The sequence below is a fragment of the Chiloscyllium plagiosum genome, unplaced genomic scaffold, assembly GCF_037043375.1.
Source record: "Chiloscyllium plagiosum isolate Xiang-an unplaced genomic scaffold, Cpla_swu_hap1 HiC_scaffold_37, whole genome shotgun sequence".
Classification (NCBI taxonomy): Eukaryota; Metazoa; Chordata; class Chondrichthyes; order Orectolobiformes; family Hemiscylliidae; genus Chiloscyllium; species Chiloscyllium plagiosum.
Window position 1 is genome coordinate 13,725,109 of NW_028270175.1, and position 15,744 is coordinate 13,740,852.

Genomic DNA, 15,744 nt, shown 5'->3' on the forward strand with positions numbered 1-15,744 from the left:
GCAAAAATTGGGTATTTTTTTGTACTACTACCTTAATTGTAATTGTCCTTCAAAGAAAAGCGTCTGAAAATCAGTTTGCCATATCCATAGTTATAAGGATATACTGAGTATCCTGCTTACATTTTCAACAATGGTCCGACACAACCTACTGTTATGGAGTCAACTGCACCCCTCAAAATATATTGAAAAGATAGCTTAGACCCTCACTTTTTCTTATTTTAAAGAAAGGTGTAGTGTTCCAAATGCAATTTCATTGGTCAAACAGTTAAAATACAGACAAAATAAAAATAAAAAGGTAAGTATTGGCTCAACTGTAACTATTGAAATGCGAAACAAAATGATGTATATATTAACAACTACTAACTAACTGTTCCAATATAGTAACATCCCATAAACACGCCTTTGGCAAAGACAAATTCAAGAAAACAGATGGTTTCATATGTAATTCTAGCAGCAGGAAGAGAATCCCAGGTTTTAGCTGTAACAGAGAGAGGAATAAAAACTTCCAGTTTCAAGACCCCAGTAATTGCAGAAAGATAACACTAAAAACTCTGGTTCTGTGGGAGTTGTACCCCACCCTTTTGGGCTGCTTTGTTATTCCAACCTTTTGTCTTAACAGGTTCTCACAAGCTGTTCACTTTATTGGTTTTGAGTAGACTGTTTGACACCTCTGTCTCAACCTCTCTTCATACAAAAACGGACAAAATATACCTCTTAAACCCATTGTATTGTCACACTAATCACACGCAATTGAACATTTCTTCATAACCTGGTGTGTATATTATTGATGCCAATTTGACCAAACGTTATGGCTTTCCATGCCTCAAAGGTAAGGCTTGCTTCACAGAAATGTACTATGAGAAGGTGAGGATTGCAGATGTTCGAAAATCAGTTGAAAATGGTGGCGTGGGAATAGCACAGCAGATCAGGCAGCATTCGAGGAGCAGGAGGGTCGGGCATAAGCCCTTCATCAAGAATGTGGAGGAGGGAGGGGGATGAGCGATAAATCGGGAGGGAGGCGGTGGGGGAAGGTAGGTGTGAAGGTGATAGGTGGATGCAATAGGCAATAGGTAATTGTAATAGGTCCGGGGAGGGTGGAGTGGATAAGGGGGAAGGAAGATGGGCAGGTAGGACAGGTCAAGAGGGTGGTGCCGAGTTGGGTGGCTTGGATCTGGAGTGAGGTGGGAGAAGGGGAGATTTGAAACTAGTGAAGTTGATGTTGATGCACTATGTCCTTATGACACCTTAGTAAGGTAAAATGCCTGTTCATTGATGTTCAAGTTTTCGATATTACTAAATGTTCTGTCATAGGATATTCATGTGGTACGCATAACATCTCCTTAAGATATTTGGACAATACAACCAAAACAGCCATTCATTCCTCATCTAAAAATCTTTGAAGGTGATTTCACTTCTTCAGAACTCAGTTTTTAACATAATAGCACTTTGAGGTTAAAGTAGTTCTGATTTCAGTGCAACTTAACTTAATTAACTGGCTTAAAGTGCTTTCAATTAATAAAGACTTGCTCAACACTTTTCATGAATCAAGGTTAAAAATCACACAATGCCAGATTACAGTCCCACAGTTTATTTGGAAGCACTAGCTTTCGGAGCGCTGCTCTTTCATCAGGTGGTTGTGGAGTGCAAAATCGTAACACACAGAATTTATACCAAAAGTTTACAGTGTGATATAACTGAAATTGTATATTGAAAAAGATCTAAATTGTTTGTTAAGTCTCTCATTTTTTAGAATGATCATGTTGATTTCAGTTCTTTCATATGTAAATCCCAGACATTTTTAAAGTTACACTCTCAAGTGAACTTTGACAATGGATGCCATCTCAGCCCAGATAATGCCTTGAAGGTGTGAGGTCCCCTGTGTGAGGCTGTCTGTGCCCCAATGTTCAGACTGATTCTAATCTAAAAAAGGGATTTACAGAATCTTACACAGATTCATGCAGTTTTTGAACAAAATAAAATGTAATTCTGAAAGTACAAATTCACCCACAAACTTATGTCTGTGTGTGTGTGCATGTGGGTGCGTGTGTGTGAGGGGCTATGAGTGTCTCTGAGAGAGTGTGTGTATGTGTGAGTGTGACTGTGAGTGTGTGTGTGTGGGTTGGTGGAATGTCTGTCTGTCTGTGAGTGTGTGTCTATATCTGTGTCTGTGTTTAGTGCAATGAGGTCAACTGTAGTGTGACATGAACCCAAGGTCCCAGCTGAGGCCATGCCCATGGGTACCGAACTTGGCTATCCTCTGCTCGGCCACTTTGCATTGTTGCCTGTCCTGATGTCCGCCTTGGAGAATGGTCACCCAGAGGTCTGAGGTCAAATGTCCCGGACAGCTGAAGTGTTCTCTGACTGGGAGGGAACGCTCCTGTCTGTTGCTTGTTGCGCGGTGTCCATTCATCCGTTGCCGTAGCCTTTGCTCGGTCTCGTCAATGTACCATGCCTCAGGGCATCCCTGCCTGCAGCGTATGAGATACATAACGTTGGCCGACTCACATGAGTACCTGCTGTGTACATGGTAGGCGGTGTCCCCATGTGTAATGATGGTATCCGTGTCAACACTAACACGTCTGCAGCGCCTACCATGACAAGATTGTATGGTGTTGTCCTGAAAGCCGGGCAGTGCTCTGCGAACAATGATCTGTTCGAGGTTTGGTGGTCGTTTAAAGGCAAGAAGCGGAGGTGTGGGGAAGGTCTTGGTGAGGTACTCATCCTCTTTGATCATATGTCGCAGGCTGCGAAGAACATGGCGTAGTTTTTCGGCTCCTGGGAAGTATTGGACAATGATTAATGAATCATTATACACTCTAACATCAGATTGCATCATTATTTTGAACTCTGTGATGAACTTTGTTTAGTCATTGCTCTGGTTACACACGCACAATATGAAAAAATACCTGGAACTTGTTCCTGTAAGTCTTCCATCCTTTTAACTCGGGCTTTCTGTTATTATAGCCATAGCTATAACTTCTCCTCCAGTCACATCATTTTCTGGAGTCAATCAGCTCTGTCTAACTTTGTACAGCTCCATGGTAATTTGTTAACAACTCTGAGTACAGACAACCAATCACACGCTAATTGCACTTTGTGCAATGCAATTTGGATATAGCCTCTACTTCTCCCATTTATTAACCGTCAGCTTTCATTGAACTCTCTGGAGTGAAAATATGTCCTTCTCTGACAAAAAGGTAATTTGAGTAGCTCCTGTGTGAATAAATATAGTTATGGATTTAGCTGCATTATTTGAGGAAATAGAAGTTACCTTTCATTTTGGCAAAAAATATCTTTCAACTACCTCATATACTTCTCCTGCACTCGTGGCACAATTTAGCTTCAGAGACCTCATTGTAATTAAAAGCTAGAATTTGATTTTTGGTATTTTACTTGCAAGTTCCTTGTCTGGATTTATTTTTATAAACCCAATTAATCCAATGGGCTTCCTTCACAACTTCCAGCAACTGAACAAAGTTGTCCCATTTCATTACAACTGGAATACACAGTCTTCAATTTTCACCCTCAGAATATTCCTTTTTGGTTTGAGGAAGGTATCTTGGAGTATTCCCAGCTGTCCATCCTTTATCCTTATCCTTCCTTTCACTCTCCCATCCTCTATCCTCCTCAGATTTATGGGCTTGAACGAAAAAAGATTTCGTTCTATGGATCTGTTCACAATCATTAGACATTGCTGCTGCCTGTCTAGCAATTGCAACAGTTTGATCTTCAATATAAGTTCTTGCAACAAAAGATAATGAGTTTTAAATTCTTCACAAAGAATAATTTATCTGTGAGCTTTATACATGGTATTTACTCCCAATGTCAAAATGACTTCCCTTTATCTTTTAAAATTCAATGTAGATTTGCTCAAGTTGCATCTTCAATTTTTGAAACTTTTGTCTGAATGCTTGAGTACTAAAGCATATACATAATCATAATAGCCCAAAATGCAATGCTATAATGCATTAAAACTTCCTCCGAGAGAAATGCATAAATTTTATGTTTCTACCTGTCAGTTTATTCCGCATGGATAATGTCCAGTTTTCCTTCAGATATTCCGTTTGTTTTGCTATTTTCTCAAATGGGAATAAGAAAGCCTCCATATCTGTTTCCTCATTTTGGCCAGGCCAGTATACATTTTAAAATTTCCCCACTAGACTTTAGATTATGACTAAGACTTTCCTCATTAGAGTCTTCTTTAGCAGACACAGTCCTTTTTAAATCATATCATGTTCAGCCAATATGTTTTATCTCTTCTTTCATTTCTTTCTCCTTTTCTTTTTCTAGTTCTAGCCTTTTCCATTCACTTTCACCTGCATTTACTTTACTCTGAAATGCATTTTTTGTTTGTACCCTCCTCTCTCTGAAGTTCAAGTTATTTCACTTTCTAACACCTGCATTATAACTTCCTTCTCTATCTCAACCTGCTTCAATTCTTCAAGTTCAAGGTGACAAACAATAATTGAATTCTTGCTCACTCAAGTGACTCACTGTTTGATGCACATAGTCCACCTTGCATTTCCACCAGCCCTAGACACTTTGTCAATATTTCAAATACTTCTTTCTTCTTGGCTTTGAAAGGCAACTTTCCACCTATAATTCATTGGCAATTTGATCAATTTGGCTTCTGTTAATTCTGATAAATCCATAGGGGATACCGTGCCCAACTATAGAATGGTTTTAGCAGCTTCCATTGCCATGTTATTCTAGAATGAGAAACCTGATACCTGTCCTTTTGTTCCTTACCAAATATCCGTACTCCACATCCAATCTGGAAATGTGCTCCTTCAAAAATCTTGGATCTTGAGCCCCAAAGTTTTGTTACAACCTACATAGGAGTTGTGCACCAATAATCAAACTACACTGCTCAACAAACTATCAAAAAATGTGCACTTGCCCAATTAAACCACCCAGATGACCAATTTGCCTCACTGACTAATATTTTGGACAATTGCAATTCACACCAGGATTTATAATAAGTGGAAAATACAATTTCTTGTAATCAAATGTAACTTTGATGACAGAAAAATGAAATGGTTACCAATCTACTACAATGCAACTTAAACTGTACATCTCTCACAGTTCATTTTGATGCTAGAAATGATAATATGCTGTTGTCTGTAAAGTGATGGTTATTTTTCATTTTGACAGTTGATACTGGTGGATCTAGGTCTTTCTGTGTATCAGAATTCACTCTTTTAACTCTCTCTGCCTTTTCACTCACACCAAGGAAAGAAAAAGTATTTTTCTCTCTGTTTATCAGGTATGAAGGTCTCTGGCAGCTCTGCACTTACAGGTCTATAATAAACTGCTGCTCGGCCAATCCAAAGCTGCCCCTTAATTCAAAAACTCCTGTCTCAAAGTATCTACTGCACTATTTTGAGAACAGAAATTGCAATGCACAGCCAAAAACACACACCACTGGATTTTGGAAGTTGTGACACTCTCCTGGTATTTCAGCTATTGCAGTGTCTTTCATTGTTTGATTTCCATACCCATTTATATTCCAAAATAGAAAAATATGTGTTCTTTACACCACCTGAGTACTACCATCTAAGCAGGACAGATCTAACCCAGCTAAGTACTGCCCTCTAAGTCCACCCTCAGTCATCAGCAAAATTATGCAAGAAGTTGTTGACTGTGCTACTAACTGGCACTTGCCTTGGATAACGTGCTCCCTGATACTCAGTTTGGTTTCCTTCAGAACCACTTGGCTTCTGAATTGATTGCAGACTTGGTATGAGCATGAACTAGATAGCAATGAGGTAAAAGACATCAAAGCTGTATTCAACTTGCAATGTATCAAAGAGCCCAAGGGAAGCGGAATCAGTGGGCTAATTCCCAACTGGTTGGAGTCAACCTAGCATGAAGGAAGATGAGTGGGATTGTTGGACTTAGTCCTTGGCAAGTGTCACTTGGTAGCACTGTCAACAACTTCTTGCCTAACTTTGCTAATGACCGAGAGTAGACTAAGAGGGCTGGGTTCAATTTGTCCTGCTTAGGTAGCAGGTGGTGTAAAGTCTGCATATTTTGAAATAGTTGGAGTTTAATCATCTCAGCTGCAAGGCATCAATGCCAGAGTACCTTATCCTCAACTGCTACATCATTGACCTTTATCCATCATAAAGGTCAGACGTCACCATATTCACTGATGAGGTTTCAATGTTCAGTACTATTTTCAACTCCTCAGATACTGAAAAAATCTGTGTCCAAATGCAACAGGATCTGGATGGTATCCAACCTTAATCTGATAAGTGGAAGGTATATCTGTGCTACACAAATGCAGGGTAATGAATACCATCAACAAGAGAAAACTTAACCATCAATTCTTAATGTTCAATGGCATTCCTTCATTGACCACTGACCAAACCCCTCCCTACCTGCCCCATCAACATGCTGGGGGTTACCATTGACCTGAAACTCAACTGAACCTGTCCTATTCTTAGTGTGGCTTCAAGGGCAGATCAGAAGATAGAAATTCTTAACAAGGACATACAAACAAGGAACAACAATAGGCCATTTAGTCCCTCGAGCCTGCTCTGCCATCCATTAATGACATGGCTGATTTGAAATCTGAGAAAAAAATGTTTTTTCATCTCTTATCTCTGACCCTTCTAAACTCCAGAGGATTCAGACTTGACTGTCTAGTTTTTCCTAATAGACAACCTGTTCATACCAGGTTTAAGTCTAGTAAATCTTCTCTGAACTTTTTCCACTGTGTTAACATCCTTCCATAAGTATAGTAGCCAGTACTGCATACTGTACACTAGACGCAATCTCACCAATGGCCTGTTATAACAGAAGCACACCTCCCCACTTTTGTACCAGTTCCTCTTACAGTAGAACAGAAAATTCTGTTGGTTTTTCTGACTCATGGCTGTACAAATGTACTAACCTGGGACCCGTGTATTAGGAAACCCAGGTCTCACTGCATCTCAGAGCTCTGCAACCTCTCACCACTTTGACAATATACTTCATTTTATTCTTTCTGCTAATATGGACAATTTCTCAATTTCCCACTTTGTACTAAATTTGTTAGAACTTTGTCCACTCACTTATCCTATATATAAAAATCCCTTCGTAGGCTCCTTATGTCTTTTCACAACCCACTTTCCTGTCTATTTTAGTGTCATGAGTAAAGTTCAGCTGTCATAACTTAGATTCTACATTCCAAATCAATTACAGGTACATGATTGTAAAGAGTTGAGGCTCCAGTGCCAACCCCAATTGCACACTTCTCATGATATCCTGCTAGCCTGAATTGAATCATTTACTCCTACTCTCTGGTTAGCAAGCCGATCTTCAATTCATGTCAATATGTTACCCTCTACACTGTGAGTTTTTACTTTCAGCAATAACCTTTGATGTTGCACCTTATCAAATGTCTTCTGGAAATCTAAATACAATACATCAGCTGGTTCCCCCTTTATCTACAGCACAACTTATTTTATACAACTGTATACAGTTCTGGTCACCCTACTATAAGAAGGATAACATTACATTGGAAAAGATGCAGAAAACAATTTACAGAGATATTACCAGGACTGGAGGGTTTGAGTATAAGGAGAGGCTGGATAGGTTGGGACTTTTTTCCCGAAAGCATAGGAGGTCGAGGGTGACCTTCTAGAGGTTTATACAATCATAAGGGGCATAGATAATGTGTATAGCAAACCTCATTCCCCCAGACTATGGGAATTCAAAACTAGAGGGTTTAGTTTTTAGGTGAAAGGAGAATGATTTAAAAGGAACTTAAAGAGCAACCTTTTTTTCAACAATGAGTGGTTTGTATGCGGAATGAACTGTCAGAGAAAGTAATAAATGCAGGTATAGTTACAACAGCTAAAAAAAACATTTGGGCAGGTATTTGAATAGGAAAGGTATGGGCCAACCATATGCAAATGGGACTAACAATTTGTGAAACCTGGTTGGCATGGATAAGTTGGACTGAGGGTTTGTTTCAGTGCTATATGATGTTATGACTCTATAAATTAGTTCAAGATGGATTGTCCTTGACAAAATCAGGTTGGCTCTGCCTGATTTCCTTGAATTGATCCAGGTGCTCTGCTATAATATCTTTAATAAAGCCATCTAACATTTTCCCTATGGCAAATGTTAAACGAAATGGCCTGTAGTTTCCTGCTATTGTCTCTCTGTCATTTAGAATAAAGGAGTTATACTCCAATCTAGAGGAAACTTCCCTGAATCTAATGGGTTTTGGAAAATTAAAAGCGACACGTCAACTATTTCTGACTCCTCCTTTTATCTGTTCAGCCTAGGCTCTTAACTAACTTCTTTCCTCTCCAATACCAGTCCACCATCAACAAGACATAAGTCAGGAGTGTAATGGAACTCTCTCCCTAATGGGCACAACACTCAAGAAGCTTGACACCAGCCAGAAAAAAGAAGCCCACTTCATTCACACTCATCCAGCACTTTTACTCTCTTCACCACCAAAGCACCATATAAGGAATGCATACCATCTAACGATGCATTGTAGGTTCCTTCAAAAGCACTTTCTAAACCTGTGAGCTGTACCACCTAGAAGGATAAGGGCAGCAAAAGCATGAAATAAATACACCATCTCCATGTTGCCTCCAACTTATACACCACACTGAATCGGAATTATATCATCAGTCCTACTCTGTGGTTGGGTCAGAATCCTGAAGCTCCCTTCCTCACTTGAGGGTGTCCTGACACTCCAAGGACTGCAGCAGTTCAAGAAGACAGCTCACCACTGCCTTATCCCAGGGAAATAGGGAATGAACAATAAATGTTGGCGTAGCCAGTAATGGCATCTTCCCCAAAGCCATTTTTAAAAATCCATTCTCCACCACACCGTTCTTGTCAACTGCAGAGTCTTCCCCCTTGGACGGTGAAATCGTTTAGAAGTGAAGATTGAAATAAAATCAAAGTATTGCAGATGCTGGAGATCTGAAGTGAAAACAGAAAACGTTGGAGTAACTCTGGCAGCACCTGTGGAGGGAAAAACAGGGTTAACGCTGGAGTGCAATATGAACATGAACTGAGTTCTCAAGGAGAGTCATAAGGGGCGAGAAAAGTTACGTATGTTTCTCTGTCCACCGATGCTCCCATAGTTGAAGACAAGCCATCCCGTCAGCATTGGGCCAGTCTAAGTAACCGTGAGAGTTATTGTACAAAGGAAACAGTATATCACGTTAAAATAAATGTGAAGAAACAGCAGGGACCCCTTGGCTTCGTTAGAAAAGATGATTCTGTACAGCGATGAAGGCAATTAAGGATAGCTGGCGGATCTAGCAAGAAACCAGGAAATGACCACCGGAGGGCTTTACACCTCAGCGGGTTTTAACGCACTAATTGTACATTTTCAAGTCATGTACCCTTTACAAAGGGCAAAGAGAAAAGAAATCCATTTACAAAATAAACAGGAAACTTTCCAAACTTGTCCAGTGCAGAAGAGAGTTAAAAAGTAAATCATACATTTTCCATCCCACTGATTCTGTTGGCGATATTTCTGCAAAGGGGAAATTTCCTCCACCATCTCTTGTGCTTCAGCATTTAGTGTAGAATGTGTTCTCGGTGTGTTAAAGCCAGCAAAACCGCTTGTTCTGTTTTTATTTGAAGAAAATCTGGAATAATGGCTCAGTTTATTTCCTTAAATATTTTGATATTGGTGACACGCCTAATTTTAAATAGGTAAGATTAAATGTATTGCATTTGCTATTTGTTAATTAATTAATTCAGATTCAAAAGACACACGAAAGAAGTCTAAAATATGGCAAAATGCCTTTTCTTAGGATTAGTTTTGTGGTACAAAAATGTTAACTTTAAAATACACATTTTTCAAGAATGGTCCCAGACACATTAACGATAGACGTCGAGTGTTAAACAATCAAATCCCGAAGTGCTTAGATAGGATAAACAAAAATATGCACAATTTTATAACAATTTAATCGCCTATCAAAGGTATCATATTAGTGAGCTTAATAGCATTGACTGGATGTTATTAAATCATTTTGTGTCATAAATCAAAACAGAATGCAACCAGACTAGAGCTGAAAGATTACAACTTCTAACCTGCAAATTCTAACCATATGAAGACAAAATGTAGTAAATAAACCTCATAGAAGTCATATTATCCAGTATAAATCAATATCTACTTCGGTTGAACTTTTAATTACAATTCTATCCCTTCTCCACTTAAATGCTTTGCGGAATCACTTTTTTCTCTGAGTGCTAAGATAAATCTGAGTCAGTTCTTTTGGAGACAATGTCGAAATATTGAGCAAAAATTGCAAATATGTAAGAATGGAAATGCAATTCTGGGCAGAAGGGTCGGTATTCAATTTTAACCAAGCATTTTAGTTCAAAGAGACTTAAAATATCAATGTCCGTATTTTTTGAATGGACTATGGGGATATATCAACACGCCTGATAATGAAAGGATCGAAATCAGTACATGTCGCTGATAAAATATAACTAGTGAAAATGTGACTGGTTTAACTTGTAACGCACTTTCATAGTGTGCCTTCCAGCCTGTTTCACTTCAAAGATTAATCTATCAAATAGACTGAGGAGGGAAAACATTTGAATATTACTTATCCCACAACTATCTACATTCGTGCACTTCCTCTGCCACCCAAAGAATTTAAATCTAGTCCTTAGATTTGCAACGCAAAAATTGGTTTTCCTTTCTCTGACGGAATTTATTGTCTTTCAAATCCGTGTCCTTGTTTCCTCGTTTATCTCTTTCGGCAGACAATTGCTGAAATGTGGCATTTTTTTTCCTTAAAACGCACTTTTATTTCTATTTACCTCCACCGCCCCCTTCCCTCCTCATTTTATTGCACCCGACCCCCGGCCGCTTTGCGCCTGCTCTTTTCTCTGTCCCTCTCACCATTGTTTGCACAGATTTTTTTAAAATTATTTAACAATGTGGACATGCAACAGACCTAGCCATCACAATAAATTTGAAATTATTTGTATTAATTACCTTATTCCCTGCTTGTGTTTACATTCAATCTTTAAAATTAGGATTGTCTCCCATGTGCAATCTATAAAGTTGGGTATAAATGTACAGCACACGAGTACGTTTCCTTTGATGCCCGTCATATTTGAGTCGTCAAACGGTATTTCCAGCAAGCTTCAAATACGGTTCACACGAATTGGAACCCGACAACTAAATATAATCAATGTAGAAATGAAACCATTTTTCCTTTAACGAGATGACATTCCCAGTAAAGGAGCATCGAGACACCATACCTGTATCCCTCGCCTAACAAAGGTGATCTTGTTAGTGCATCTCAGTGTAGCTGAGGGATTCAATGATAAACGCGAGTTAGATAAATTTATTCCCCAAAATATATTTATAGAGTGTTGCTCCAGCTATTTCAGTTTGAAGAATAGGGCCCGGAAACATCTGTAGTAATTTGTAACCTTCCAGCATGTTACTATACTTCCAAACTGCAATACCTTTATTTTCCCCTCTCGATTAGTACTTAGTTGGAGACAATAATATTTAAATAAGCCACTGCAGCAACAGTGAAATGCTACCGGTGTTGGGTGGTATGATTTTCACATTAATAAATATAACTGTTAGCAATTTCGCATTTTTTACTTCAGTGCAACGCTACAAAAATCACATCTAACCATCCTAAAATATAATCACTGACGAGTAGGGCGGCATTGTGTTTTGTTTACCAGCTCTTTTATTGAACCACTTTGGTTTAATAGATGGCACTGTGTTTTGTAAAACGAAAAGTTCTTTAAAAATAAAGCTGGATTTTCTTTACAATGTTCCTTTCTTTCCTACTGCACTCCTTCTACGTTCTTTCCTTGTAGCCATGCTGTTTCTCATTTGAGATGGCTAATTACAAAGGCAGTTTTACCAAGCTGCCAGAATAATATGTAACCACAGTAGACCAGGTACCTGATCTGGCATCTGGCCCAGGAGGAGAGGCAAATGTAACCAGCCTGTCTCATCGCCTTCCAATGCACCAAACCAAGAAAAAAAAGGTTTGGAAGGGGTAATTACCATCTTTTAGACCCTACAAATAAGGAATGCAATCGCTTGTGAACCTTGTTCTCTTTGCATCTGATAAGAGATGCAAACTTCATGCAAACCAAAAACAAATGATCAAAGTTTCTAAATACTTTTCATGAGACATATACAGTGACTATATGCTATATAGTCCATTGTTACATGCAATAACTATGGAACAGACAGTTACTATGGAGCATAGTTACAATGGAACATGCAATTTTTATGGACATGAGATGCGGTTAATACAGTGAATACTTGTTAGAAATGTAAGTAGGGAATAAATTTGAGAGAAGTTCCGAAGAGGAGTCATATTGTTCAATGTTTAATATTGTTTCGCTCCCCATAGATGATGCCGAACCCACTGAATTTCTCGAGCACTTCCGTTTAGTTTTGTTTATTGGATATTTTGAGCAGTGTGATTTTATTTCACGGGGTTAAGAGAATATTTCAGGTCGCTGACAGAAATTCAACTCGCGCTGTTGTTTTTTATCTCCCGAAATACGATTCAATGATTCCACTTAATCACCGTTACCTTATTAAACAACTTGACCGCCTGTAATTGTAGGTCCTAATTGTGTGGAAGGTAAAAGAGACTGCAATTAGAATTTAGTTCCCGGAGAACCAGGGGGCCATTTTCGGCCATTTATTATAATGATTTTGATGTTGTTAGGGACTTTACGGCCATTTAATCTTAATGATGGCACACCTGTTCGCCTGAATTAAATCAAGACATTGTGATATTTTTAACGAAGAAAACAAATTATTAGAGCAACAAATGACTAATTTTCCTCATTAAATCAAAGAACAAGAGCCATGTGTAGCTGAGAGTGTAAATAGTTTTAAACTGTGAAAATTGAGTCTGGACCCATGTATGTCTGTAAAATGCGTGTACATTTTTATATATCTTTTTAAGTGTGTGCATGTTTGTTGAGTATGTCTATGCATTTATGAGGCTCTGTAATAATTGCAACTAAAACTGAGGATGCTGAAGGTCCTGGATCAAAACCAGAAATTGCTGGATAAACTCAGCGGGTCCGGCGGCATCTGAGGGGAGAAAGTCGAGTTAAAATTTTGAGTCCAGTGTTGTTCTCAAGAAGGGTCATGGGACACGAAACATTAGCTCCACAATGTTATCGGACTTGCTGAGTTGTTTCAGCAATTTCTATTGTTGTTAATAATCCTAAATGTTGCGTATTTCAATCTTTCAGTGTGCACATGTGTAAATGAAAGTAACTATTCATGTGGGAAAGTTTGTATTCCGTCCGTGCTAGCCTGTGCGAGCGTGTGATGATTACATTAGATTACCTCCAGTGTGGAAACAGACCCTTCGGCCCAAAACGTCCACACCGAAGAGTAACCCACCCAGACCTATTTCCCTCTGACTAATGTACCTAACATTATGGGCAATTTAGCCTGGCCAATTCACCTGACCTGCACATCTTTGGACTGATTATGTAGGTGGAGAGTGGAAGAGTGGGTGGCGGAGAGATAGCTTCTTAGTTGATCTATTCACGCCCAAAATCCACTACTGTACATACATTCTGAAGAATGGTCCCTGAGCTCAAAACGTTCAAGGTGTTTTCTCCCCGTAGGTGCTACTAGACCTGCTGAGCTTCTCCCGAAATTTCTGTTTTTGTCTGTTTTACCATATACATTGTCTATGGAAAAAAAAGATTTATAGTGCAATAAAAATAAACTAGTTGTCTAAGATCTGTAATTTACCAGATAAACAATGAGGCCTACGAATTCTGCACATTACTTGCCTAGAAGTAAAAACATGAAAGCAATTCGATTATCCCTTGGCCAACCACATTAACACCTAACACTCTGAACTGAAGCTGGTGTTTAGAAGTTTGGAAAGAAAATTAAACATCACTGGCCATCAAAGAGGGAAGACGAAACGGCATCCACGCGAAGCATGGGGCCGAATGTCTCCACTTGAACGTCAGAAACTTCATTCATAATTAAAAAAGACTTAGGGGCATAACTATTGGCGAGTCGGGTCAACGTCTCCACGCCTTCCCTTTTAAATATGGTATTTTGATCCTTTAGCTAATTCTGATAGAATGTACGTTTTAAAGCTTTGAAAACTTACATAATGAGGCTCATAGAATCTGAAATATCAGCATTCACGATGGACTCCAAAGACTGAAATGTACAAGCGAATCCATATACAACACAATTCAGTTCTAGTGCTGGACAACTGCAAACATTCGTGAAATATAATTATGGGCGGGTGAGGTTTACAAATCTGAATAATCATCATAATTTTATTAATAAAATGTGTTATCTAGAAACACCTTATCGCATTTATCTGGGTCAGTTTCATAGATTGTTCTTCTGTCGAGTACACTGACACTGATAGATCAATATTAGTTGAAAGAATTTGTGTTTCTCAAACTCAAGTAGATGAATGGGAGGAGATGGGACAATTTGGGCCAAGTCACAGGAAGAGAGATCCATCCAGATTCTCGGTTATCTCGACCTGAAACGTTAGCTCGCTTTCTTTCCACAGATGCTGCCTTATCCGCAGTAATCTCCAGTCTTCAGTCAAGCCAACTTCACCGTTCACCTAAGAAGCGAGAACATATCATGTTTTGGCGCGTCTTGTTTGTTTTATTGTCCCCATTGAGATTGTAGTAAGAGCAACAGCGCACTCTGTGACGCGAGAAGGTTAACGCTCTGAGCTCTGAATGTGGGTTGTTTCAGTGTTAATTAGATGGTAAGCAAGAATCCAAAATGTATGGAAATGGTTTCGATTAGTTTAGTGAACCTGAGAGTTCCAGAGTTTATGGAAGGGAGTCGCGGTGAGATAGTGGGGATAGATAATAATCCCAGTTGAGGATTCCTCCTTCCTGGGATAATGGAACTAATTCCACGATATTCTACAGCACTCAAAGGGTTAACGCCACCCGTCTAGGCATGAGCAAGCGATTAATCCCCGATTTTTTTTTCTCTTGAGGCAAGACGTTTTTAATCAACAACAGGGATATACCTGTCAGTGAAATAGGATTATATTTATATCAGGAGACTGGTGTAAATGGGAAGGGACTTGTATCGTTTCATCTAATGTGTCAATGGGTTCCGAAATGCGTTGTCCAAAACATTCACACAGCTTTAGAATGAGTAGCACTGCTTCCCTGTTAACTTCCGCTCGAAATAAGTCGGGCTAAATTCTGTTTCTTCAAAATGAAATAACTCATCCTGCTTAATCGTTTTGCCCCCTATGTCGGACGGTTTGGAGAAACCGCGCCCCTATTTTCTGAACTGATTGTCCAGTACTTAACGCAAACAATGGAAGTGGTTTGTTCAGGTATGTTCCACTAAGTTAGGTACGAGTGCCTCCAGACACTTGTAAAAATGACGCCCTTCCCTCCATTCGGAAATGAACGCCGGCCTCCACACTGAGCCATTCCCTATCGCTTGCTTATTTTTAACCTGAGAATCTGATCCTTATTTTCGTGGCAAATAGGTGTTTGGTTTAAGTCAATGTCTGCAGTTTTCTGGTAGCATACAGAGAAAGTCGGACAAAATAACTGAGAAGCTAGTTTCGAATGGGTTTCTGAGTCATTGGGATGTGGGAGATGTCACAGAAGGTACAACCTTTAATCCTGAGATCTTTTAAGAATTATTTCAAACCTGCGTTAACTCAGCGCCAAATATTAATGATGGATAACTCCTTCAAGAAAGTTTCTAATACTTTATTAAATATAATTAAT

At 39.1% G+C, this 15,744-nt stretch overlaps 1 protein-coding gene across 20 annotated transcripts in view; it reads right to left on the bottom strand.

Annotated features, from left to right (window-relative positions):
• Positions 1-287: 287 nt before the first annotated feature.
• LOC122540391 (uncharacterized) overlaps positions 288-15,744 on the bottom strand; it is a 29,458-nt gene continuing 14,001 nt past the window's right edge. For 9 of the 20 annotated variants that reach the window (XM_087980351.1, XM_087980348.1, XM_087980356.1 and 6 more), the window contains 2 exons: positions 4,013-8,976; positions 288-2,775 (listed from right to left, as the gene is read on the bottom strand). In XM_087980351.1, the coding sequence (XP_087836477.1) occupies positions 2,186-2,775; positions 4,013-4,106 (684 nt within the window). In that variant the 5' untranslated portion in view covers positions 4,107-8,976 and the 3' untranslated portion in view covers positions 288-2,185. Of the gene's footprint in view, positions 2,776-2,906; positions 8,977-15,744 lie in introns of all 20 variants that reach the window. The other 11 variants (XM_087980363.1, XM_087980362.1, XM_087980364.1 and 8 more) reach the window with 5 other exon arrangements.